Consider the following 27,608-nt stretch of genomic DNA (forward strand, 5'->3'; position numbering starts at 1 on the left):
CTCTTATGTCATTGTTTATCCATGGAGTCTCATTACAGTTTAATTTGTTCTTGTTTATTCATTGAATATATTTTTCCTGGACAGATCAAAAGGTTCAGATTTACTTTGTTGTTTTAAATCATTGTTTGCCAATACTTTTGTACATTTTATTTTCCCATGTTCTCAAATTGCTCTTTCTCCAATTCATTACATTGGTCTTCGTCATACTTGTCCTTCTCACTCATTAAATCAAATTATATTGTGGTCACTGTTACTTAACTACTCCCTTGCTTTTATTTCTAATCTCTGACTAAATTCTTTGTTGACTTTTTAAAATCTATCTGGTTAGGAAGTAGTCCTGTACACATTGTCAGGTCTCTCTTCCCTTCTGCCTCACTGCCTACCTTTTCATGCCAACTAATTCTGGTGTTATAATGATGGGATTTACATTTTCTTCCTCTGCTTGCTTCCTTTGTTAGAGTGCCTGCATACTATTTTAATTGGCCTTTTATAAAATCTCTTTCACTGTTTTGTTCAGATGGATTCCTTTTATTGGTACTGAGTCTATCCCTTTTATCATCTCCGCCTTTTCTGAATGTGTCATATCCTGCAGGTTCTTTATTCAAATCCTGATTTTTCAACACCAATGTGAATAATCACTGTTAAACTTAGTTCTAGATGTTGTTGTCTCCAGCTGCCTTGCTTTACCACGGATGCTAAATTAATACCTTACCAGTCCAACTTTTTAATTTTTTTTCATTCACTCATTGGGAGTGGACATCATTTGCAAACTTTGTGTTTGTTGTCCATTCCCTTTTGCCTTTGAACCAAATAGTTTTTTTGTCATCCGAGTGGGATTTAAAAAGTAACTACATTGTTCTGTGCCTTGAATCATAAGTAGGCAAAAATGCTAGACTTCCTTCTTAAAGGAGCTTGCCAAAACAATTGTTTATTTTTACAACCTGGTAGTTTCATGGTTACAATTATGGAAAACAGATTTTTATTTTGGATAAATAATTTATTGAATTTATATTCCCAGATCATGGGATTGGATTAAAATTCATGTTTCTGGAGTATCGCTCCAGGATACAAGTTCAGATACAAGGAGACAGAATTTAGATTAGTGAGTACGCATGATAACAGTTCCTCCTGTTTCAATTCTTGTAGATCTTTGTCCAACTGGTGTTCCCCATGAGTCTCATCCTACACAGTTCTCTCTAACTCTTTACAAGTGGAACTTTCAATAGGTTCATTCTGTACTGGACCCGTGTGGAAATCCATTTTGTGGAAACACACTGCTTTTACTCCAAGAGTTGAGTGCTGGCATCACTTGCCAGGATTCTGAGTCTTAAAGTCTGTCTGACGTTTCAAACTCTTGAGGGATCATTACACTTGAACCTCTGACATCTGCTGGGCCTCAAGGCTGAAGGCAGGTGGAGCAGTGGGGTCACAGGCTTTGACGTATTGGAACGTGTTGGCTTGTTAGAATAAGGAACAAGTGCCAGAGGAAGTGGTTGAGGGGGCCTATATAGCATTTAAAAGACACTTGAACAACTACATGGATAGGAAAGGTTTAGATGGATCTGGGCCAAACAAGCAAATAGGACTAGCTTAGATAGGACATTTTGTTCAGCATGAATGAATTAGGCCAAAGGGCATGTTTCTGTGATGCATGAGTCTATGACTGTATTACCAGCAGAGGCTGAAAGAGGAGGGAAAAGGCCTCTAGCTAGGAAGTTCTACTCTCCAAGTGTCTTTGGAAACATAGCTTTACCGTTATAGATGAGCAATGTATCAAAAGGGTAGGATTTTGAAAAGATTTGTTTACTGAGATGTACTATAAATTCCAGACATGGTTTAGGATTTGAAGTTTTCCAACAATCCATTCTCAGTTGAGTAAAACTGCTCAGGTGCCTCCTCGATGGAATGCTTGCAGTTTTTGAGGAATGCTTCTGTTGCCATCACAGAATCTGTGATTGAGCGACAGATTTGAAGGCGCCTTGTTGTTGTCCATCAGTCACCATGACTGTAACCATGTCTGGACCATTCTTCCTGATGCTGATGGCTCACAACCTTGCCTCTGGCTCATTGCTAGTGGTGGTGGGGTGGGGTGTGGCTGGTATGAGTTGTATATTACAACTTGCAGCTACTAGGTGTGGAGGATGACAGTGACTCTCAAGTAGAAGGGAATTCATTTCCTTCCACCTTGGTAAAGCAGAGGCAGCATAAAAATACAGTTTGCCAACATGGATATTTTCTAAAGGTTCAAGGAATAATAGATGAAATGCTGAGCTCCTGCCACTAATCCAGACTGTTTAGAATGAATTGCAGAATTAAAGAAAAAGTGGGAGTGAGAAAAATGAAGCATTGAAAATAGTTTCTCTCTGAATATATTGTAAGGGTGGGGTTAATCACTCTTTACTCAGCTGACAAGCAAAAGCAAATGCTGCCTGACATCAGGGAATGAGGAAAACCATGCCATATGCTGAAGTGTAATAAAAAAGAACTGTAAATGCTGGTTTATACCAAAGAGAGACACAAAATGCTGGTTTATACCAAAGATAGACACAAAATGCTGGAGTAACTCAGCGGGTCAGGGAGCATCTCTCGTGAAATTAGATACGTGACATTTCGGGTTGGGTCTGAAGAAGGGTCCCGACCTGAAACGTCACAAATCCATTCTCACGTGAGATGCTCCCTGACCTGTTGAGTTACTCCAGCATTTTGTGTCTACCCATGTGCTGAAGTTTTGGACATCTGCTTCGGATTGATTAATCCACACCTTACATATGGTGTGAGTCAATATCCAACCATTTCTCCTTGATAATCAACAGTATTACTATTCTCAAATCCCAGCATCAATATTATGGGGTTCACAGATAACTAGAAACTGACTGAGCTATGATGGGTGGGAGATGGTGTCCGGGGTATGATGGTGGAGATGTGTCTATTGTCTATTGTCTATTGTGTCTTGGTGTCTCCATTAAAAAACATGTAATTTCTTCCGTGGTTCCAGATATCCCCAGCAAAGGAACCATCCACTTAGCATAAACACTTGAGACCCTTCAAAATCTTGAAGGAAGAGGAAGCTTAAGGTGCTCTGTAGGATGATCAGATGTAGCTCGGAGCCTGGATGGCTCAGCTTTGACCTGTACAATCTTGTCATGAGTGGCGATAGTCTGGACTAGGTGACTGATGGGCAACAATAAAGCACCATTATGGTGGCTGTAGTTCAGGCACAACTTCTAGGGATGGCAACAGATATGTTCGTCAAAAAAACGACTGCCATTCTGTTATATGGATGCCTCAGTAGTCCTATTAATCTACTGGAGAATGGGTTGCTGAAATGCTGTAACAACCTCAAAGCCTAAAGTAATCCACCAAAGAATGGATTGTCGATGTACCATAACAACTTCAAAACCCAGAGTAATCTACAGAAGGTGGTTTCATGAGTCAAAACTTTAAGGGTATTTATTTTCCCTATATTGACCCTGAAAAACGTTGAACATGCAGCTGTGAATGGAAAGTAGTTAGTAGAAAGCTAGTTTAGATTAGAAAATCAAAGAACACAGAGAGAGGCCGTCTGCCCAGCAATCTATGCAGTTTTCTGATGAGTTTAAATCAACCATGTCACTGCTTTCCCTTTTTATCCCTGGAAATTTGTCCCTTTGTATTATCTTATATTTTAGTTATAGAGTCATAGAGTGTGGAAACAGGCCCTTCAGCCCAACCTGCCCACTCCGACCAACATGTCCCATCTATACTAGTCCCATTTGGCAGTGTTTGGCCCATACCCCTGTAAACCTGTCCTATATATGTACCTGTCTACTTGTTTCTTAAACATTGCGATAGTCCCTGCCTCAAGTATCTCCTCCGATATCTTCTCCACAGCTCGTTCCAAACACCCAGCAACCTTTGTGTGAAAATGTTCTTACGGTTAAGAAGGAATCCATTTGACCATTGGAATGCTGGTTTTCAAGCAACTCCATCAATCTTTCCCCTCACTAATTTCCTTGTCACCAACCTTCTCTCACATGTCCATCAATTTCTCCTGATGGTCCTACTATCCACCTATTCTAGGGTTAACTTGCAGAAGCCAATTAACATACCAACTTGTCTTTGAGATGCCGTGGAAATCAGGTGACCATAGAAAGAACATTCATAATCTATATTGACAGCAGATCAACCTCTGATCACTGGAATTATGAATCATGGTATCAGAAAAATATCTGGAAACAGGGCCTCAGCCCACCAAGCTTGCACCAACTACTCATTTACACTCATCATACATTAATCCCATTTTATTCTTCCCACTGTTTCATCAACTGCCCCCAGGTGCTATCACTCACCTACACACAGTGGCCAATTAATACAACAACCTGCACATTTATGGGGTGAGGGAGCAAATTGGAACATCTGAAGGAAACCACTCGTGCACAGAAAGAATGTGTAAATTCTGAATCTACAGCACCAGAGGTCAGGATTGAACCCATTTCCCTGCAGCACTATCTGCTGAGCCACTGAGGCATTCTAAGTGGAGACTTGATTCTATTTAAAGTTTATTTCCAAATATGTTGTTACTTTTTCACAAATGCAGAGAAATTCTCCACACCTCCCCATCAGTCTTTTGGCCACGCCTCTGGTATCCTCTGGTATACTTAGTTTGAGATACAGCATGGAAACAGGCTTTTCGGCCAATTGAATCTATGCCGATCATCAATCACCCATTCACACTAGTTCTATGGAATCCCACTTTTTCATCCACATTTTACACATTAGGGGCATTTTCACAGAGCAAAAATTAAACTTGCATATCTTTGGGGTGTGAGAAGAAACCGTAGCACCAGAAGGAAACCCATGCAGTCACAGGGACAATAGACAATAGACAATAGACAATAGGTGCAGGAGTAGGCCATTCAGCCCTTCGAGCCAGCACCGCCATTCAATGCGATCATGGCTGATCACTCTCAATCAGTACCCCGTTCCTGCCTTCTCCCCATACCCCCTCACTCCGCTATCCTTAAGAGCTCTATCCAGCTCTCTCTTGAAAGCATCCAACGAACTGGCCTCCACTGCCTTCTGAGGCAGAGAATTCCACACCTTCACCACTCTCTGACTGAAAAAGTTCTTCCTCATCTCCGTTCTAAATGGCCTACCCCTTATTCTTAAACTGTGGCCCCTTGTTCTGGACTCCCCCAACATTGGGAACATGTTTCCTGCCTCTAATGTGTCCAATCCCCTAATTATCTTATACGTTTCAATAAGATCCCCGTGCAAACTCCACACGGACTGCATCCGAGGTCAGAATCAAACCTGGGTCTCTGGAGTTGTGAGGCAACAGCTCTACCAGCTGCGCAACAGTGTTGCCCTTAAAATCTGAAAATTTTGGAAACATTCAAGATGTCAGGCAATAACTATTTCTTTCTTCATAGATGCTGCTTGACATGTTGATTTTTTCCCCAGCATTTTCTGTTTCGTTTTGGATTTTCAGCATCCACAGTTTATTTTTACATTTTCATTTCCTGTATTCTTTGGTTATTGGCTGTCTCACCATTTGAAATGGATTGTTTATGCTCACCCAATTATGGGTAGTTCATTGGAAATCAATGCATTTTCTAACACTAACTCCAAACAAGATAGATTTGCTCGGTCGTGGCAAAGAGTTTCTGCGAACCACTTCACTCTGGTGAAGCTCAGTGACGGAAAAGCGGAATAAAAATGTTCATTTGGATTTCACACTTGAGGATTGATTATGATTTGGAACTGTGCCAATGGAACTGAACTCCAGCGACTGTTGGGGAAAGGCAGGGAGAATATTGTAAAAATAAAGAGAGTTAAAAGATGGCCTCAAAATTAAATTCAGAAGAGAATGAAACAGCTATGAAACTGCATGCAATTGTGTTTCTAAACAATGTGCGTTGCAGGCCAAAAGTTCATGTGACAAAGAAGCTAAAAGCATTTTAAATGCTGATTTTCAAAATTTCAGAATATTGTGCAAGAAAACTGAACTTAGACACAGTACAGCACTGTAACATCACAACCGGGCATAGCTGTGCATCTTCAGAGGTTGAAAACACTGCACGGATCATATTGCTTGTTAGTTCCGAGGCTGCTCGGGAGAGTATTGAAATGTTGCCACAAAGCATACATCCCATCCAGCCCAAACTTCTGTATCTTATGCTATTACAACAAAGAAGATGGCAAGTTTCCATTAAAACTCTTTGAGATCAAATCCATTGGAGGTTGCATTTAACAGTTTCATGATGTGTCACAGAAAAGGGAGCCTGCTCGCTTGTCAGGAAATGTTGGCAAGCAGACAGGGGGGCGGGATTCACTGGATTATTGAGTGGAAAGAGGAGTGCCAGTTTGTACAGTGACATAGTAGCTCAGTAGCTCAGACGGAGTTGTACTTCTAAACTCAGTGTTAGATATTGCAGAATTATCTAGGGCTTTTTACAGCTGTTACGCACAAAACAAAAGCAAGCCGTGGTATATGAAAGGGCCTTTGTGTTTCGACAAGCTGTAAGCCTATTTACAATGTGGAAAGGAGAACCTAACACATTTTTCTGGCTGTGCAAGCACCATAAAACTGAGAGGAGCACGGGGTTCTCGATGACAAGTGCAAATATTTGCTGCAAGATTAATGTATCCTGTGAGAATAGAGGCAAGAATGGACTTCTGCGCAATAAAGCATGAGGCAGTGTTAACTTACCTGAGCAGGAAAACCTTCTTGGAAACCTTTGCATTTGGAAATCTTTAAAGAATCATGATTTTGCCAGCCATAACTGGTACTTCAACTCTCAGTGAAATGTTCAACTGAAGCTTTATTTCAACTGGTTCAAGCTTTTGGAATTTCTGAAGACAGCTTTATTTTTGTAGGCCTCCTCCACTCCCTCCCCTTTTTAATCAGCCTACTTGTCCACTGAAGGAGGCACATTCATGCATTGCTTCTCCCACAGCAAATCACTTTTCTAAGTTCAACAGAGCTCTGAATTCATCGTGTCATGCTGCATTCTTCAAGCTTGCTGCTCCGATGAGATCCTACAGTGTGTGGCTGAATGCAGGACTTTGATCGTTATGAGTGGGGAGTGCTGACCCTTAGTACAGACTTGTTCTTCTGAACACAGACAGTGTGGGCGGACCATACATCCTGAAGCAATGCGGTTGTTCAATGGGATAACAGCGATATACTGAGGAAGATGGTAAAGTTCTTTCAATTCCTCTTTTGAAATAGCTGTAAGCTTAGCGTTTAAAACTGCCAGTTCAAAAACGAAATGAAAATTTAAACAAGATTGTAAGAAGTAATAACATTAAGAAATATTCTTTGATACATTATCTATGTTTTGTTGGTATTATAAAACTGTTTAATCAGCCCTGCATTAATTATTATTTCTAGTCTTTTTGCAAAAAAATTAAACTTAACCAAAATGTGACTGTTTCCAAAAGAATTTTATGTGAATGACGTTGGGAGATATTAATTTCAATATTATCAGAGAGTTTCTCTTCAGTACTTGGCTTATGTTTCTGTCAGAGAAAGAAACAACATTGGAATTGATCAATTTGCCTTTGGGGATGGATTGTACATCTTGCTGATGAAGCAAAGAATAACAATGAATACTTGTTAAAGTTGTTTTCCAAGAGCTTGCACTGTTGTCTTATCACAGGCCTTGATGTCAAACCCACGCGTCACACGATTCCTTCCATTCACAGCGGCAGAGAATAATTAAAATCGACAAAATCAAAATTCCATTTCCAGCATTGCCTTGTTCCTGCTAAAAGTTCCTAATGTTAACAGCAGGGTTCAGGGCCTCAGTGATACTCTTGTCGTTAACAAGCGGGACCTTTCTTAACGATGCAAGAGGTGCAACCTCATAACTTGGTTTGCACTGAAGTGTCAATGTTAAGCAAGAGGGAATTTTGCAGAACAATGAAAGGGCACACTGAATAGGGGTCAGAAATTGTAACAGCCTGGAAATTGCATTCTGCTTTTTTTTTTCCATGTGATGTAATAAACATTTTGCTTTTCTGGGGAGAAACATAGTATCAACCATCTCTGATTTGCTTCACTTGCACGGAAAATATATCAGGCACTTTCCTGTTGGCAGTCACCCTCGCAATACAAACACGATATCTATATCAGGGGTGTGCGTGGTGACTCCATTCTCTGTGCAATTGATAGAAGGGGAAGCCTGAAGTCTCGGTGACACGCACCTGTTGTTGGATGCCCTGGAGTCAACAGGTTTAAACTTAGATTCTGAGCTGTGTACCAGCAGAGCATGTGCAGTACAACATACTCATAATCACCTGCCGTCCTCACCTGTAAAACAACCCTCCCGTGTCCACTGTGCTCCAGCCAGCTCACTCGAACTCCCAGTCTGTAGTGGGTGCTTGTTACTTGGAGGAGATAGAGTCACCTTGTTTACGCAGCACCTAAACACACTTAAATAGGCAAGGCAACGAAGAAAAAGGATCTGTATATTCCCGTGAATGAGATCTCCTCCAACTGCATAGTCCCCATTCCCACCTAGCAGGAGATTCAGGTTCCCTGATTTTCCTTTGCTGATGGTCTTGACCCCACTCCCATGCATCAGAAGATCTTTGTCCTTTCTGATACCCCCGTAACCCCTGCAAATCCTATATTCCCTCAATCCCAGAGGCTCCAGACTTCATCTCCAATTACCACACCCCCATCCCTTTCACATCCATTGTGATTCATGCCCTCCCACCAACAATCTGATGACTCTGACGACTGTTTCTCCCCCAGCAATCCGCTGGTTCTAATGCCCCACTCCTCCCCCCTGCACTCCGCCCCTTATAATCTACTGCTTCTGAATCTCCCCCTCAAGCTCTGCTGGCTCTCATAACCCAGCACACCAACAACCCATTTGTTTTGAATACTGCTGACCCCCCTAGAGATACTACTGTTCCTCACCACACTCACTACCAGCTGCCCCCGTGAATGCTGGGCTTTGGTGATTCAGCCTCTGGCTGAAGATGTACTAAACCCAGTTTCAGTAAAAGAGGGCCAGGTGTCCCTTCCAGCCTAACGTGCATCCTTAACTCTTTACAGACCAGAATCAATAGGAAAGGTCTTCCCAAGGTATTCCAGCATCCAATCATGGCACACAAATTTAATTACAACCTGTCTTGGTTTTTTAAATTTGCAACTTACAACACTTTTGGCTTTTGATGGCACTGGGCCTGTACTCGCTGGAGTTTAGAAGAATGAGGGGGGAACCTCATTGAAACGTACCTAATAGTGAAAGGCTTGTATAGAGTGGATGTAGAGAGGATGTTTCCACTAGTGGGAGAGTCTAGGACTAGAGGTAATAGCCTCAGAATTAAAGGACGTTCCTTTAGGAAGATGCAAAAGAATTTCTTGAGTCAGAGGGTGGTGAATCTGTGGAATTCATTGCCACAGAAGGCTGTGGAAGCCAAGTCAATGGATATTTTTAAAAGCAGAGATAGATAGATTCTTGATTAGTTGGGTGTCAGGGGTTACGGGGAGAAGGCAGGAGAATGGGGTAGGTTGGGTTAGATCAGCCATTCTGTTCCTATCACTTATGACCTTATGACTTTCCCATGCAATGGCAGGAAATGCAACAGTTGTCCTTTCAATTCCACCTTTTCCAGCTACCAGGTGAAGAAGTGACTCACTTACACAAGAACTCAAGAGAAGTAGAAGTCAGCTACCAGTCACCCCAAGCCTGCCCCATCAGTCAATATGATCATGGCTGATCTACGCTGGCTTCAGCTCCACTTCTGTGCGAGTTCCACATAATCCTTGGTTCCTTGATGTTTCAAATATTTATCTATCTCCACCTTAAATATATCTAATCTGGCCTCCACCCCCTCTCAGGGGCAGAGAATTCCAGAGGTTCACTCTGCTCTGAGGGAAGACATTTTTATGCACTCCGTTTTAAATGACGGGCCCTTTATTTTGTTATATGTCCCCTTGTTTGTGACCCCGAATTATTCCCCTTGCATTTCCAATCTAGTCCTATATTTTCTCTCTCATCCATCTGCTTTATTCTTTGCTAACTTGTAGTTGTCAACAAGTTCCAAAGTAGATGGAAGGTCCAGGAACAGCCGCACAAGATTATGTTTCCTGATAATATTGATTCGTATCTTCTGTTTATAAAAATAATTCAGGAGCTAAGAGTAAATTTATTCTACACACTAAAACATCCCATTTTCCAAAACTCATTGACTTGTAGCAAGAAAGTCTTTGCAAATTAATCACTTCCACAAAATAACTACTGTTTCACTTATTGCACGTCACATAATTTGGACTGATGTTTGCCTTCTGCTGTCAATAGATCCCAGTTTAAAACAGTGTGAACAACTGGGACCAGTATCTCACCAAAGACTACCACAGGCCAGCTTTTACAGACCAATGTCAGAACTGTAATCTGTTTGGGGAGAAGATCAGAATTCAATAGTATAGGTCAAGAGCCAAGAGTGTTGTATTGTCATATGTACTGAAAAGGAACAATGAAATTCTTACTTGCAGCCGCTTGAGAACAGATTTATAAACACAGTACTCAATAGATAATCTAATGAGCAAACAAAAATTCTTCAATAAATAAAGAAACCCAATATAGGGCAAAAATAAAACAAAGCTCAAAGTCCCTAGTGCAACCTAGGCAGTCCGTAGTTCAGAGTTTAGTTGGAGTTCATAGTGTTCAATAGCCGAATAATTGTTGGGAAGAAGCTTTTCACACTCTTCATGATGGCAGGAGTGAAATGAAAGTGTGGCCAGGGTGGTTGGTGTGGGTCCTTGATGATGCTCACAGCCTTTTTGAGACAGTGCTTCTTATATATCCCATCGATGGTGGGGAGGTCAGTGCATCAAATCACAACAAAACAACTCTATCCACACAGAACAAATCACATTCATTCTGCAGGAGAAGGCAGTGTCAGTGATGCTCTTTTTTTTTGTGAAACAGGCAACTCTATTTAGTTTAGTTTAGAGATATAGCGTGGAAACAGGTCCTTCGGCCCACTGGGTCCGTGCGCACCAACAATCACCCGTACACTAGTGGTACCCTACACAGAAGGGATAATTTACAGAAGCCAATTATCCTTCAAACGTGCACATCTTTGGAATGTGGAAAGAAACCAGAGCACCCAGAGGAAACCCATGCAGAAAACTCACAGGGAGAATGTGCGTATTCCATACAGACAGCATCCGTAGTCAGGATTGAACCCGGGTCTCAAGCATTGTAAGACAGCAACTCTACCACTGTGCCACACTGTTGTCGTACATTGTGTCTTGAGCATTATGCTTTGACAGCAGTTTGATTGGTTGAGTCCCAACGACATTCAATAACCCAGGGCACGACGACAAAATCAAGAGAAATTACCTGCACTGGTGTGAACAGAGGATATTTATGAACTAGTATCATTGTCAAAGATCACAATGCAGCACATTAGGGCAGCTGGGATCTGTTACCTCACAGGATGTGACTCAGGTTTAATCTTGACCTTCGGTGCTATCTGTGTGGAGTTGTTCTGTTCTTCCTGTGATCTCCAGTGTTTTCACCTGTTACTCAGGCTTTCTCCCACATCCCAAAAATATGGGTTGGTGGGTTAATTGGCCACTGTAAGTTGCCCCCTACCGTGTAGATGGTTGGTCGAATTACTGTGGGGGGAGGGGTCGGGGGTGAGTTTGATGGGAATTTAGGGAGAATAAACGATGGAACCGATGTTGGATTAGCCGAAGTACCTGTTTCAGTGCTGTATCACTATGACTATAAGACCACAATATTCTTGTATTTTGTGTATGAGATCTAAGCGAGTGCTTACACTGTATTTAAAGCTTCCTTGTGCTCTCAAAAATCGTGAAAGAAAATGTAATTTATGTGTTTTGCCATTTTTTGGCAAATATTTCAAAACAACTTTATTTTTTGCGTTGAGTTGTGATATTTCAATTTCCATCCCAATCACATATGTTACAATTGTTACCACTTTGAAGTGTTTGAACGGTTAATTAAATGTTATCTTTCTTCCTTCCTGGCTTGCTCTTTGCAAGAATTCTTTCATATAGTTGGTTACTTCACCAGTTGGGTGACGTCACACCATATAACTGCGGTAGCGATTGCTAAACCTTTAGCTAGATCTTTTTGAAGTCTGCATCAGGTTCTGTTGCTTTCCCTTTTTACTGTAAATTTTAGCCATAATGGTTATCCTTTCATGATTTGTACACAGTGGGTTCAGTATGTACCATATACTAACCATATTATGCACTGTAGCACCTCAATTAAGCTATCAAAGCAGCCATAATATAATATCTCCTCCAAATAGTTGTTTGTTGGCTCGTTAACATTTCTTTCCCTCCATCTCATCCCTGTGTCCCACCTGGATTTGCACCAATTTCTCCCTTTCCCCCTCCCCAGGCTTTGTCCAGACCCCTCATCTCTTCCAGCTTTCTCCCCCCTCCACAATCAGTCTGCAGAAGGGTCCCAAACTAAAACATCACCTATCCATGTTCTCCAGAGATGCTGCATGACCCACTGAGTTATTCCAGCATTTTGTGTCTTTTTTGTCCCATGCTTAGGCTCAGCATAGAGTTAATGAATAGGCTCAACACTTCATGGTATTTAACAGGCATAAGGGTTGGCACAGTATACTAAGCTTCCATAAGCTGTGGAGTTGTTATCCAAAATGCTCTGAGCGACAATGGTTATGGAAGTCTAAAAATTGCATTTCGTGAAAATCTGAAATAAAAACCGAAAATGCTGGAAACACTCAGCAGGTCATGCTGCATCTGTAGAAAGAGAAGCAGGATCAATGTTTCAGATTACTGTCTATTCATCATGTAATTCTTTTTTTTCACTTTTGTTGTGTGTTGTGTGTGTGTGTGTGTGTGTGTGTGTGTGTGTGTGTGTGTGTGTGTGTGTGTGTGTGTGTGTGTGTGTGCGTGTGTGTGTGTGTGTGAGATGTGTAAGGAAAAGAAGCCCTCTGTGGTTACTGGCTCAATTCTTCATTTGGAAACATTGCAAACAAGTTTTAGCATTAGGCAGTGTTGTATGTGCAAAATAAGGACACACTGCTGAGGCTTCTCTTGCATAGATAACTTGAACTTTGCTAGACTTTACCCCATCACCGTAACCTTACCTTCTTTCCTAGCTAATCAATTAGCATCAACTGTAACAATGTCTGGTGGAAATCTAGACTAGTAATGGATCAGACCAAGAAATAATTCAAATTCAGTTAAGGTCTTAGATTTTGGGGATTTGATGATGACCTCTTTCTCTTTCATCTGTCGCAAACCATTCTTATCCACTCTTAAATCTAAATACTTAATTTCCTTTTGCACAAAAGCACATTAGTGTGTTTTTTTTAAAAGCTTGACGAATCCCTTGCAAATTCTTACCATTGTTGAACAACATCATGAAAGTGCTTTATCGCAGACGCAATCAAGGCTACGACCAAGGCTGTATAAAATGGAGAAATAATAGATGGACACCGAAGGAATTACACAGGGAGATTTTGGAAGAGTTCCATGCAGAACACTAGGCTACAGAACATATAAAGATAGTGCCTGGGGAAGCTACCAATAAATCTGACATGTACAAGTTAGAAATCTAGTAAATCGATGTAAAATATGTTTAGACTACAGATTACACCATCCTGTACGGTTATTCAAACACGTCCATTTACCATTGAAAGGGTGCAGAACTTGGTATTACTTCAGAACTAGTTGAGCTGCCTCATAGTAAAACTTTTTAAAATTCATCTCAGTTTGTAGAGCAATGGAATGAAACACAACTTTACTTCTCCTGAACACCCTCTTCAAATGAGGAAGCAGAAAAGTAATTTTGCTTGGTAGAGAAGGTTTGAAGAAATAGGGGTATGGAAGGCTGACTGACCATCACCACAGTTTCATCTTGCTCCTTAAGAATAGGCCAATACACACCGCCTTTCTGTCGGTGGTCTCCTCCATTATCAGAGTGAGGCTAAACGCAAATTGGAGGAACAGCATCCCATATTTTGCTTGGGCAGCTTACAGCCCAATGGTATGAATATTGATTTCTCTCACTTCAGGTCACCCCGGCATTCCCTCTCTTTCTATCCCTCCCCCACCCAAGTCGCACTAGCTTCTCGTTTCACCCTACAAACAGCTACCTGTTTTGTTTAAAAGCGTTACTTTTTTGCATATCTTTCATTCATTGTTCTTTATCTCTACAGATCACTGTCTATATCTCTCGTTTCCCTTATCCCTAACCGGTCTGAAAAAGGGTCTTCACCCAAAACGTCACCCATTCCTTCTCTCCAGAGAAGTTGCCCATCCCGCTGAGTTACTCCAGTTTTTTGTGTCTATCTTCAGTTTAATCCGGCATTTGCAGTTCCTTCCTACACAATACTCACTGCAGTGCAGGATTTCCTACAGCTGAAATGTTAATGAGCAGAAGACAAAATGTAGTTGAGACTTGTCCAATCCAATTTGGAAGAGAAAATGTGGGAGAAGCCATTGAAGCAGGGAAATCATCATGGCATCAAAGAGGTGTTTGACAGAGTCTGTGTATGAGGATATGGAGGTGGGATATTAGGGCGATACTGGAATTTTACATGTTGAGAATTACCTGTTGAAAAGCAGTAAGAAATTTGGTAAGGTTAGTGTTGACCCTTTAACCTCATATATGGGACCTCGGTGAATAACAAATCTGCAAGGTGAAAATGTTTATAAACAGAGTCCAACTATTTTGCAGAAATCCACATGGGATATCTCTAATGTCAGTTAGGGTGAGATAACTGGCATCATCTCAGCCTAACTGGGGAGATTAGGCCAGTTAGGCCTAACATTAACTCCTACATTAACACCTACAACACTAGGTGAATTTGCACCTTCAACATCAGCATTACTGCAGCAATTATAGTGTGCAGAAGTCAGTTCCTCAAACAAATTTGTAATGTATGTTTAATTGCAAAGGGCATTGAGAGTATAAGAACCCACTGAGCTCCATACTTTACTCCCACGTTGTTACCCCTGGACAAACTCCAAACTCTTTCTTTAAGTTCTTCCTGCTGCCTGTGTATGGGTTTGCAACTGGGCTTTGAGAGTTTAAGAACCCACAGCTCCATACATTGCATCTCCCATTGTGCAGTTTTAACTCTCAACCAACACTTTGACACTTCCACACTTGGCATGATCTCGCTTACATTCAGAGCACCAACTAGCTGAAAAGATGAAAAATGAGGAAACAGCAAGAACAGCAGCAGGAAAAGCTTTCTGATTATCCAAGCGTAATCTAAACAGAAGGTAGATAACATTCGGGTAATGGTTGATAAGAATTGATAGGTCTGTTGACTGATTGATGCTGTAGCAACCAGATTATGGGTATTTCTCTGGAATCATATTCTGCAAGTTTATGTACATTTCGTGGCTTGCCCTTTGAGTAAGTGCTTATTTAAAGCATTACATCACAATCGCTGGCTTCTCTAACCTCATTATTTGTGTCCTGGGAGTCAAAATGTTTTCTAAGATAATTATAGAAATAACAAGGTAGTAGGTTTGAATTAATATTCCTGCATAGTGGTTTTTATTTGGAAAGTATTAGTTTCTGGAAAACCTAAATGATTACCAGGAAAATGTTTGTGCCGCGACAAATTTTCCACATTAATGCAACGCATGCTGTTAGCTTGGTGGTGGAGAATGGGGCCATTCAGCCTGTCAAGTCTATGCCAGCCCACAGTCTGATACCATCCCTCCATTCATTTTCCTTGTAACCTGTTTTTCTGACAATGTCATCAAGTCTACCTACAGAAGAGTTCAATTTACAGCAGCTAATTAACCAATAAACCACATGTCTATGGGATGTGGGAGGAAAACAGCATTTGGTGGAAACTCACAGGGTAGAGAGACAACATGCAAACTCCACACAGACAGTATTAAAGGCCTGGATGAAACCTGGGTTGCTGGAGGTGTGAGGTAGTGGTTCCACTTGATGTTCCTAAGTTCATATGTTCTAGGAGTAGAATTAGGCCATTCGGCCCATCAAGTCTACTCTGCCATTCAATCATGGCTGATCTATCTTTCCCTCTTAACCCCATTCTCCTGCCTTTTCCCCATAACCCCTGACACCTGATGTCCCATTGTGCTACTTCCTGATCATTGCATCTATTGCGGAGCAATTCCGTAGTTATTTTTTAAATTTAATTTTAATTCTATCTTTTTAATTAAAGATTTTTTTGCATGAAATGTTACAATGGCCTTGAGTCCAAATCTGAGATATAAATATTAAAGATTAATAAAGCAAGTCAGTGAGAAACTTGAACTTTGTAGGACCCATTGTCTTGATGCTAAAGATGTGGTGGCATTGCAACAATCTGGTTGGTGTCCCATCTGTTCGTTCCTACTGGCGCTGTACCTTTATTGAATGCCCCACATGGTTTCAGGGACACCTACCAGCACTTACTACAATACACACAAGATGCATGGAATGGTTTTAATTGTCCAATTAGTTTTAGGTAGCTCTGACTGGCACCAGCCAGCCACAAAATCAGGCCTCCTGTTGAGGTAATGAGTGTATTTTGAATGAATTTCAGGAAAAGATACAATGCACTGATGGTCTTTCAGTATGTTTAACACAAACAACTGGTGATGCATTTCTAGGTATTTTCTTCACAATAGAAGCACCAGGCCAAGTGGGTTTGAATTGCTTGGTGCTTACAAGAAAGGAGCAGCCTCTCAGTATTGTGCAAGCTAGGCTCTGTTTAGAAGTGGGTCTTCTGCTCAAAATATTGAATTCCCAATCTCAATGTAATTACATTTCCCTGTATTCAAGTCTACGCAATTGTAACATGATTCCAATCTCACCATCTAATCTGATCCTTCCACGAAGTTTAGACATTAAAAGCCTTGGTTCAGAAGACCGTATGTACTTCCTGCATTTTCAGATAATATTAACAAGTAGACAGCAAGGAATGCTTCCGCAACCTAATTATGTTTTGAGGAAAAGCAAGTTTATTTAGGTTAAGGAGATGAGTAAATTCAAGTACTTAAATAGTTTAGTTCAGTTTAGTTTAGAGTTAAAGCGTGGAAACAGGCCCTTCGACCCACCGAGTCCGCACCGGCTAGCGACCCCCACACACCAACGCTATCCTACATACTAAGGACATTTTACAATTATACTAAGACAATTAGCCTTCAAACTTTTGAAATACATCAAGTTTCCAGCACTTTCAACTGATCAAAACTCGTCCTGAATCTGGAGGTATGTATTTTCACACTTCTGCATCTCATGCATGATGGAAGAGGAGTGAAGAGGGAGTATCTGGCTTGAGACTCATCCTTGATTATGCTGGTGGCCTTGAAATGTAGATGAAGTCAATGGAAGGGAGGTTGGTTTGCGTTATCATCTGGGCTGGATCCACAATTCTTTGCAATTTCTTGCGGTCTTGGATGGAGCAGAAATGGAAATTGTGTAGGCAATCAGATAACATAGAGATAGCATGCTGATGGGTGATCAAAAGTCAGTGTTGACTCGATGGGTTGAAGGGCCTGTTTCCATGCTGTATCTCTAAACTGAAACTACAGGAAAACAGTGACATAATACAAAATTAAATTAATTCTTTAACACACTTGGACATAAATGTATGAACCAGTTCATTGGCAGAAGACATGACACCATTATCTATATACTAAAACTTTCGTTTGTTTGTTCCTGAACTACAGCCAAAACGGTACACGATAGTGTGACAATTTTAGGCCCACCTTACACACCGTCGTCCCTTTGGTGCTAATGGAAGTTTCATTGAAATCGGTGTTATATTTTTAAAGTTATTCACATTTTAAAGTTTAAATCTATCTCCGAGGGAGGGAGGGGGAAAGGAGGGAAATGGGAGGAGGGAGGATAAGGGGGGTTGAGGGGGATGGAGTGGGGAGGAGGGGAAGGGGGAGGGGAGGAGGGAGAGGGACGGGGAGGGGGGAGGAGAGGGTGCTGCACCAATGCAGGAGAGGTTTGGGCCCAACGGGTCCACTTGGTCTAGTTGGCTTTAAAACTGGCCAAGTCAACTTTTTCTCAACACATATTCTTTGTAAATTCATTATCAATTGCCGAATGCAACTTTGTTAAAAAAAATCTAAAATATTATTTTCCTGACTATTCACCAGCTCCCCTTATCTCTCAACGACTTTGTCCTTCAAAATGAGGATTGTTCATTAATTAAGGAAACAGTCACAATTTTATGATCGTAATTACCGAACACATCCAATGGAAAATGCACCTCATGATTAAATTGCGAAAGCATAGTTTAAATGGAGATGCAAGAGATGGCAGATGCTGGAATCTTGAGGAAGATCTAAACAAACTTCTAGAGGAACTTAGCAGGTCAGGTAGCTTCTGTGGAGGGAAATGGACAAATGACATTTCAGGTCTTGTTCAGTGATAAAGGGCAGATAATTGGTCGAAAGAGGGGAGTGGAAGGAGTGGAGCAAGAGCTGGCAAGTGATAGGTGGATCCAGGAGAGAAGGGATGGATTGGCAGATGAGCTAGGTGGGGGATTGAAGGGGGGAGATGGTAATCAAGGCTGGAGGTGATCAGTGAAGAAGACAAAGGGGTATAAATGGCAGAATCTGATGAGAAAGGAAGAGGGGGAGTGAAATGTAGAACCAGAGAGAGGGATGGTGGGTAGAAGAGGACAGAGGAAGGGAAGATAAATGGGTCACCCAGAGTAGGGAAGTTTGGGTGATGTGGAGATGTCGGAGGAGGAAGGAACTGGATGACAGGGCAGGTGAGTAGAGTAAGGTCTTGCAGTTAGGTCTGTGAACTGATCATGTATTAAAAGCTAGATATATCGTTTATTTGAAAGCTTAGGCATTCAGTCATTAAGTGCCTTTTTCTTTTGGTGTTGTGAGTCCCAATTTGTTAGCTTTATTATGGAACCAGAACATACAGGAGTGCAGCACAGAAACATGCCCTTCAGCCTGCAATGTTTGTGCTGAATTTGATCCCAAGATTAGTTTATCTCATCTGCTTGCACATGACCCATATCCCTCCATTCCCTGCATATCCATGTTCCTATTAAAAAACTTATTAACTATCACTGTGGCATCTGCCTTCACCACCACCCTTGACAATGCATCCCAGGCACCCACACCCCTCAATATAAAAAATAAATTGTCCCATATATCTTCTTTAATGAAGGTCAAATGAAGGACTTGCAGTTATGTCAGAGTTTAGCAATGGAGAAGGGAAGGACACTTAGCAGTGACAGGGCTGAGGGGTCTTTTAAGCGAATGAATACTGAGCTATTAAATCATGAATTGGATTCCATAAGAGGAGAGCAAGTCAGCTCATTCTCTTTTAATTAACACCAAAGCTGACTGCAGCTCAGGCCTGCTTTGGTATGAGGGAGTTATAGAATTTGTAAGGACCATATGCACAATTTCTGCTGCCAAATTCTGTTTTGCACACAACTTGACATCAGCGCATGTGGCTGGCAGTGTTTCTGCTGACGGCTGAATCAGTCGAAGAGCAGACAAAGGAGATGAAACTCATTTGCATGGCACATAAAACTGTGACATTGTCTGTAGGAATTTGTTGTCCCCTCTTTTTGGATGTACTTCGGAACAACAACCTCCCGTTCGTATATAAAATGAAGCTTGTGTCATTTCACACGGGTGACTAGTAAAACATAATTGATACTGAGCCACAAATGGATAGGTGATGAAAAACTTGGTCGATGAGTTATGTTTTGAGGAACATTTTAAAGCAGCATACCTAGCAGAAAGAGGGGGAGTTGCAAAGCAATAAGAGAGCAGCAGTCAGTATTATGTAGTCATAGAGCTGTATAGCACAGAAACAGGCCCTTCATCCCACCAGGTCCATGCCGACCAACTGGGCATTTTGCACTTGTCCCACTTGCCGGCATTTGGCCCATAACCCTCTAAATCCTCCCTATCCATATATTTGTCCGAAGGTCTCCACTTCTACAGCTACCTCTGGCAGCTCATTCCAGGTCCTGACTAACCTCTGAGTGAAATAATTGTATCTAAGGTCCATCTTAAATCTCTCCTCTCTTAACTTGTTTTGAATAATTGAAATAACAGATGCTCCAGGAGTTAAAAGAGGAGCTGAAGATTCTGGTGGGTTAGAAGAAATAGTCGAACTATGAGGCAAGGGAAGCTTCACTGCGACTTAAAACCAAGGGTGATAATTTGAATATTGAGATATTGTCACACCAAGAAACATTATGAGTAAACAGGACTGGTGTGAATTAGGTTACTAGATTACAAGGTGAAGACAAAAGAATGGAGTTGCCAGAGCACAATTTTGTTAATTAACCCACCACAGTCGCCTCACAGTTTGAATTAATTGTGTATCTCCACGATAATGTTAAAGTTAGGTCCTCAGTTACAACCTGATTTGGTTCTTTTGAGAAATGGAAGTGTTTGCTAACAATAAATCCTTTTGTCGTCTTATGGTTTTCTTCTTCATTCGTGATGAGAACAGGTTATGCAGCAACGTCCAGTAAATCAAAGAAGTGGGGAAGAAGCTTGAATCGAACATTTTTCAAACAAAGCTATCAGTGTTCGTACCACCAGCAAAACTCATAGCATGAAAAGCGTAACAGTTTCCACAATTCTGTGAGGAGAATTTTTATGTACTTGGTATATTGTTGTCCCTTAAGATCTGTAGCTTGGTTTTCGGCAGTGCCATTAATTAAAAAATAGGCCTTTTTCAATGCATTCATAGACTTTAAACAAGACCTTTGGATTTGTTTCTTCATACTGAATGAACGTATTCACATAGAAACTCAGCCTCACCAGGTTAACTCAACTAGGCTCTTTAATTTAGTTTATTTCCTGTTTACACTGCAGGCTGCAATTTCAGACGGGAGTCGCCTAAATGTAGTTACAGAGCTTTTAGGCTATGGTTATTCTACCCTTAACAACACACTGGAATTTACTATGGCATTCGGGGTTTTTTTGCTGGCGAGGAGTAAAGATAAAATGAGTTTTCCTTCTCCTTGACAGGCCAACATTTTGTCATTGATATTGTGGATTATCTTTTGACACCATTCATAAGGGTCATACAACATGCAAACAGGCTCTTCAGGCCACAAAGTCTATACTGACCCATCAAGCACCCGTTTGCATTATCCCCACTCTATACTCTTCAGATTCCCATCACCTATCTCCAGATTCTACCTCCCATTTAGGGGCAACTTACCGTGACCAGTTAACCCATCTTTGCGTGTCGTTGGGATGTAAGAGGAAAGTGCAGTACTGAAGGCAGGATTGAACCTGGATTGATGGAGCTGTGAGGCGGTAGCTTTTAAAAAATTCATTCAAGAAATGTGGGCTTTGCAGTGTGAGCCACAATTTAATCGCCCACCTTTATTGCCCTGGAGAAGGTGGTTATGAACTGTCTTCTTGAACGCCTGCAGTCTTTATGGAGTGGATATACCCATAATGCTGCTAGGGAGAGTGGTCCAGTATTTTAACGCAGTGACAATGAAGAAACGGCAATATATTTCCAAGTGTAGTTTGGATCACAATTTTCAGATGGTGGTGTTCTCCTGCTACTGTACCACTGTGCTGATCCTATTGTGTTGGCCAATTATTTTTAGTGTGCCCGACAATGAATTGCAGGCAAATGAGATTTACAACATTTTCCCAGCAAAGGGAAATTTCTGATGAACCCCATTTGGTGATGTTGATGCAGCTTTGTGCCATTTGGGAATGTGCCATTGTGTCATTTGGGAATGCTATGCAAAGAGCTCAAACTTTAATTGCAATGTTGACAGAGCAACGCTGTAAGGTTCCTCTACATAATGGTATTGGTAAAACATCACCTGTGCAGTTCCTGATAACAGCTCCCAAACAAATTGTTGCCAATAGTTGCCTCGCCGTTTGCCCAGGAGTCAATCGCCTTCGAACGAACACATACCATGCCAACCAGGACAAAGCATCATGAAAAGCTACCATAGAGACAGGAGAAAATGTGGGAAGACAGTCTAACCAGGTAGTCATCTTACTGTAGTGGCCCCAAACCTTTACAATTTATGGTTCACAAAAGGTGGTGAACACGACCCAGTCCATCACAGATGCTGACCTCCTCACCATCAATGGGATCTATGGGAGGCGTGCCTCACTAAGGCAGCCAGCATCATCAAGAACCTACACCATCCTGGCCAAACTCTAATTTCACTCCTGCCACAAAGAAGGTATGAAAAGCCTGAAAACTGTAAATGTCCAGGTTCAGGAACAGCTTCCCAATAATCATCAGGCTATTGAACACTAATAACTCCAACTAAACTCTTTTTATTGTTTATTATGGCATCTACCATGTTTACATTTTCATTGTTCAATTTTTGGACATATGACAATAAAACCCTTTTGACTCTTCGTGACTCTAGACTGAGGATATAGGTATAGAACAGAGGTGTTGTAATCATTTCCAGTTTAGCTTGAATACAGAAAAATGAGCTGGATGGGGCAGTATGCAAATCTTTAATGTTTCTCTGTGGATCCATTTATTTTCTGTTTTTCAGTGGGATTTGCTTCGTAGTTTACTTAGAGTTATAAAAATTGGTCATAGGTTACACTTTTATTGATCAGTTTCTGTGAGTAAACAGTAAATGGCATCTGTGTGTTAGATGACATCATTAAGTGCAAATCTGCAGTGGGTCAGATATCAGACTTGCTGCAGTTAATGGCCCCTGGAAGACTCCAGGCCTAAACGTTGTTCATCTACCCAGGGATTATCACTTGCGTAATCCATCACCTGTGAAGTGGCATTCGTGTACAAATTGTACTTAAGACACATTTCAAATGGGTCCAATATCCAAACAGTTGACTTTACCTATACATAGAATATACTAGCAGACAAATTGTTACCTAAAATTATTCTTCAACCCTAACGCTTGATGGATATAGGAGTGGAAAACCAATAACTGTGGTATTTGTATTGGTTTATCATTATTGTCATGTGCACTAAGATACAATGAAAAACTTTGTGTGTGTGTGTGAGAACTCCATTAAAAACTTAATTCTCACTTGATTCTCAAGGCCTCTGCCACAACTGACTGGGTGCAGTGCAATGTGCTTCACAATACTCTGCAGTGTGGTAGCACTTGTGAGGGCTGTAACCAAAGGTTGAATAAGGCCTGTGCTGTTGACAGAAAGGCTGGAGAGAGGCATGAAACTGCTGGGTAAATTGCCCGGTGAGTGTAAGGCTAATAATTGGTGGATTGGTATGACTATGCATGGCATTGGTGTCTGTTAGTTGGGTTAACTCATTTCAGTCTATTCCTTAAGGTTAGGCTGTGAAAGAATTGTGGGATTCACCCTAATCAATGGAAGTCCATTGATGGCTGCAGGAAGGACAAGGTGTTAGCCAGATGACTAATGAACTAAACCTATAACTAAAGCCATATTGAGTACCGCTAGGAATTAATTGGGTTACCTCTTTAATGCGAGGTGGAGGTTGTGATCGCACATATTCAAATCAGTCTAAACCTCCGAAGAAGGGTCCCGACCCGAAATGTCACCTATTCCTTTTCTCCAGAGGTGCTGCCTGAGCCGTTGAGTTACTCCAGCTTTTTGTGTCTATCTTTAGTTCACCAGACAGTTATCAGCAGTCTGAGAGCAAATTCCCAGTTTGGATTTGTGATAATGATTAACTCTCTCTCTGCCATTACATTATCTCACTCGGTGAATGAACTATTAAAACTTCACAACCTGGCAGGAACAATTGTGCAGCCAGTGGTATGTTAGATAAGATCCGATTGAGGTAGTATTTGTGGACAGTTTGATTTGCCAGAACTAACAGATCGATTCCCCATGCTGCTTACTTTTCGAGCCTTTTAACAGTCCTTCAGAGTGCAAGAAGGGGGAAATGCAGAGTGAAGTTCTGAGGTAACGTGTTGGTACATGAGGGAAGTAGTCGATGGGCTGTGCTATAATCAAGCTAGAAGTTCCTGTCATATACAAATACAACATCTTAATTTTCATTTTTGTGTTCAGTTAATGTTATCTATGACTTTAATCAACACCTTTAATCTCAAGCCTTAGTCAGTAGAGCCACTGTACTTCTGTGAGCTGTGGGGAGGAACCACATGTTAGAGTAGCTCAGTTTACCTTAATGAATTTTGAACTTTGGAAAAGCATAGAAGGCGCCCAACCTCTAATTAATTTCTGCCATTCAAACTTGCAGATATAGCCCTGACATGTTGATGGCTCAGGATAAAAGGACAGCCGTGGTATGAGGTGATTATTAAAAGCGGGTACGAAAAATAGGCTAAGAGTGTGTAATGTTTGCACAATTGGCTGGATTTATTATGCTAAAATAGAATGGAGAAACATCACTTTATATTCATTTTACAGAATATTACTGTGGTATGATATTTAATTGCGATTGTTTCAAACATTTAATAGCAACTGATTGCAAAATTGAAAGAATGAGATCAACAGAGGAGAAAAATTCTTCTCTATGTGTAATTACATTGATGAATGTGTGTGCTGGATGGGTGTCGCAGCATGACCATTAATGATTAGTTTTAAATACATTATTTTCAAGATTCTTGGTAGTCATAAACAACATTTGTTACAAATTTATCTTTATATATTTACAAATGTTTGTATGTTGGATGGATAATAACTATTATTCTAATATCATTGGAACATCTACACTCAGTTTAAGTTTATTTTTAAACTCATGACAAATTTTAATGGCAAAATGAAAGTTAGTTTTGATCACAAGCCAAACAATAAATTTAATAAACATTTTGTTTCTGCCACAAAAAAATCTAAAAGGGAGCTGAAGTCAATTTTTATCATGCTGCTGTTAATATTTGATTTCTTGGCTGGGATTAACACAATGTTATATGTGTTCATTGCTGGCCTGTTGTCTTTAATGACCCATGATAGTGGTAGAGCTGCTGACAACCTAACAGTGAATTATCAGCATACATGTCTATGCTTTTGGAAGGTCATATTTAGTATACCACAGCAAATTCACTTCAGGTCTATTCATAGCATGTGGTAGCCAGTGTTTGACATCAACAGCTGGCTTCCCAAGTTCTTGGTGCAAATTTATTTGCAAATGCCATGGAATTAACCTTTTTAAATGTTGAATATAAATATTAATAAATTGAATACTCTTTGGGTTGTCTTCCTTTGCATCTGTGAGGACATATCTGATACACAGTGATGTTATTTGCTAAGAGATCGGGCATTAATGATGCCAATTGGTACAAGTATGTACTTTCCTTGTTCTCCTAAAGGTACCACTGAGACACAGTTACAGTACCAAGTTGTCACTTATCATGTATCCACAACCGAAAGAAATTGAAGATAGAATTAGATCAAAGAAGAAGCAGTCAATGCTGCCAAGCGAAAGCTTAGAGATTGAAAGAATTTTATGAACCGGAAATGATTGGCTAAACATTTGATGAAAAAAATAGATTGTGGATGAATTAATAAGACATAAACTTTTAAAAATGTTAAGAGTTGTTCCAGTTCTGTAAGAAGGAGGAGTGTAAATAAGAGCCAGTCTAATTGAAAATTAGCAGAAGAAATACAATAGTGAACAAATAAATCTCTGAGGTATTAATAAATCATTTGTATCTGCGTTCATTACAAAGGACATGATAAATTTAACAAAAATAAAAGGGTACCAGTTATCTAGTAACAATGAGGAGCTTAAATTGGATAAATTAAAAAATAACTGTTGAAAATTAAGATTTTGCTACAGTTTGCTAACGGAATCAGGGGATATGGAAAAAAGCAGGAACGGGATACCGATTTTGGATGATCAGCCATGATCATATTGAATGGTGGCACTGGCTCGAAGGGCTGAATGGCCTGCTCTTGCACCTATTTTCTATGTTTCTATGTTTTTATCTAAAATAATGACTGAAACAGCTGTAAACACAATAGGTCATAAGTAACATAAGTAATGTTCTAGGTCAAAGATCAGAAATTGATCTGAGGAACAGTGTTCAGACTGAAGCAGGTCTGTTTCTCTTCTCAGATGCTGCATGTTTTGCTGTGTTTACAACATGTTCTGTTTATATCAAAATATCACTTTAATGATGTTAGACAAATCTAATGGAGCATTTGCAAATGAAGCCTGCAGGGTAGATGAGAGGAAAGTCATAAGATGTAATCTCTAGACATTCAAAAGGTATTACATTGCATTAAGTGAGGGCTCGAGGGGTATGGGTGAAAAATTGGTTCCAGACAGAAAAGCATAAGTAATTCAGGTCAACAGGCTGGGATCACTCTGCTGTTTACAATTTATATGAATTACTTACATATTACATTAGTTTATGATACATAGCTAGATGTGATAATGAGCTGCCAAAGTAGGTGAAAAGAATTTACAAACAGATTGACAATAGACAATAGACAATAGACAATAGACAATAGGTGCAGGAGTAGGCCATTCAGCCCTTCGAGCCAGCACCGCCATTCAATGCGATCATGGCTGATCACTCTCAATCAGTACCCCGTTCCTGCCTTCTCCCCATACCCCCTCACTCCGCTATCCTTAAGAGCTCTATCCAGCTCTCTCTTGAAAGCATCCAACGAACTGGCCTCCACTGCCTTCTGAGGCAGAGAATTCCACACCTTCACCACTCTCTGACTGAAAAAGTTCTTCCTCATCTCCGTTCTAAATGGCCTACCCCTTATTCTTAAACTGTGGCCCCTTGTTCTGGACTCCCCCAACATTGGGAACATGTTTCCTGCCTCTAATGTGTCCAATCCCCTAATTATCTTATATGTTTCAATAAGATCCCCCCTCATCCTTCTAAATTCCAGTGTATACAAGCCTAATTGCTCCAGCCTTTCCACATATGACAGTCCCGCCATTCCGGGAAGTAACCTAGTGAACCTACGCTGCACGCCCTCAATAGCAACAATATCCTTCCTCAAATTTGGAGACCAAAACTGCACACAGTACTCCAGGTGCGGTCTCACCAGGGCCCGGTACAACTGTAGAAGGACCTCTTTGCTCCTATACTCAACTCCTCTTGTTACGAAGGCCAACATTCCATTGGCTTTCTTCACTGCCTGCTGTACCTGCATGCTGCCTTTCAGTGATTGATGCACTAGGACACCCAGATCTCGTTGAACATCCCCTCTTCTTAACTTGACACCATTCAGATAATAATCTGCCTTTCTATTCTTACTTCCAAAGTGAATAACCTCACACTTATCTACATTAAACTGCATCTGCCATGTATCCGCCCATTCACACAACCTGTCCAAGTCAACCTACAGCCTTATTGCATCTTCCTCACAATTCACAATTCCCCCCAGCTTAGTATCATCTGCAAATTTGCTAATGGCACTTTTAATCCCTTCATCTAAGTCATTAATGTATATCGTAAATAGCTGGGGTCCCAGCACCGAACCTTGCGGTACCCCACTGGTCACTGCCTGCCATTCCGAAAGGGACCCATTTATCCCCACTGCTTTCTGTCTGTCAACCAATTTTCTATCCATGTCAGTACCCTACCCCCAATACCATGTGCTCTAATTTTGCCCACTAATCTCCTATGTGGGACCTTGTCGAAGGCTTTCTGAAAGTCGAGGTACACCACTAGATGGTCTAGTTTAAAGGGCACAGAAAAAACACCACCAATTCTTCAAGCAGCTTCAATGTCGGGAG

The 27,608-nt window shown here is 40.9% G+C and overlaps 1 protein-coding gene across 3 annotated transcripts in view; it reads left to right on the forward strand.

Moving 5' to 3' along the window:
* The first annotated feature begins 6,389 nt into the window (after positions 1 to 6,389).
* The window catches only part of quoa (quattro a), a 122,198-nt gene continuing 100,979 nt past the window's right edge, over positions 6,390 to 27,608 (forward strand). For all 3 annotated transcript variants that reach the window (XM_078418961.1, XM_078418962.1, XM_078418963.1), the window contains exon 1: positions 6,390 to 7,181. In XM_078418961.1, the coding sequence (XP_078275087.1) occupies positions 7,179 to 7,181 (3 nt within the window). In that variant the 5' untranslated portion in view covers positions 6,390 to 7,178. The remainder of the gene's footprint in view (positions 7,182 to 27,608) is intronic.

This window comes from Rhinoraja longicauda, chromosome 22, assembly GCF_053455715.1.
Source record: "Rhinoraja longicauda isolate Sanriku21f chromosome 22, sRhiLon1.1, whole genome shotgun sequence".
Classification (NCBI taxonomy): domain Eukaryota; kingdom Metazoa; phylum Chordata; class Chondrichthyes; order Rajiformes; family Arhynchobatidae; genus Rhinoraja; species Rhinoraja longicauda.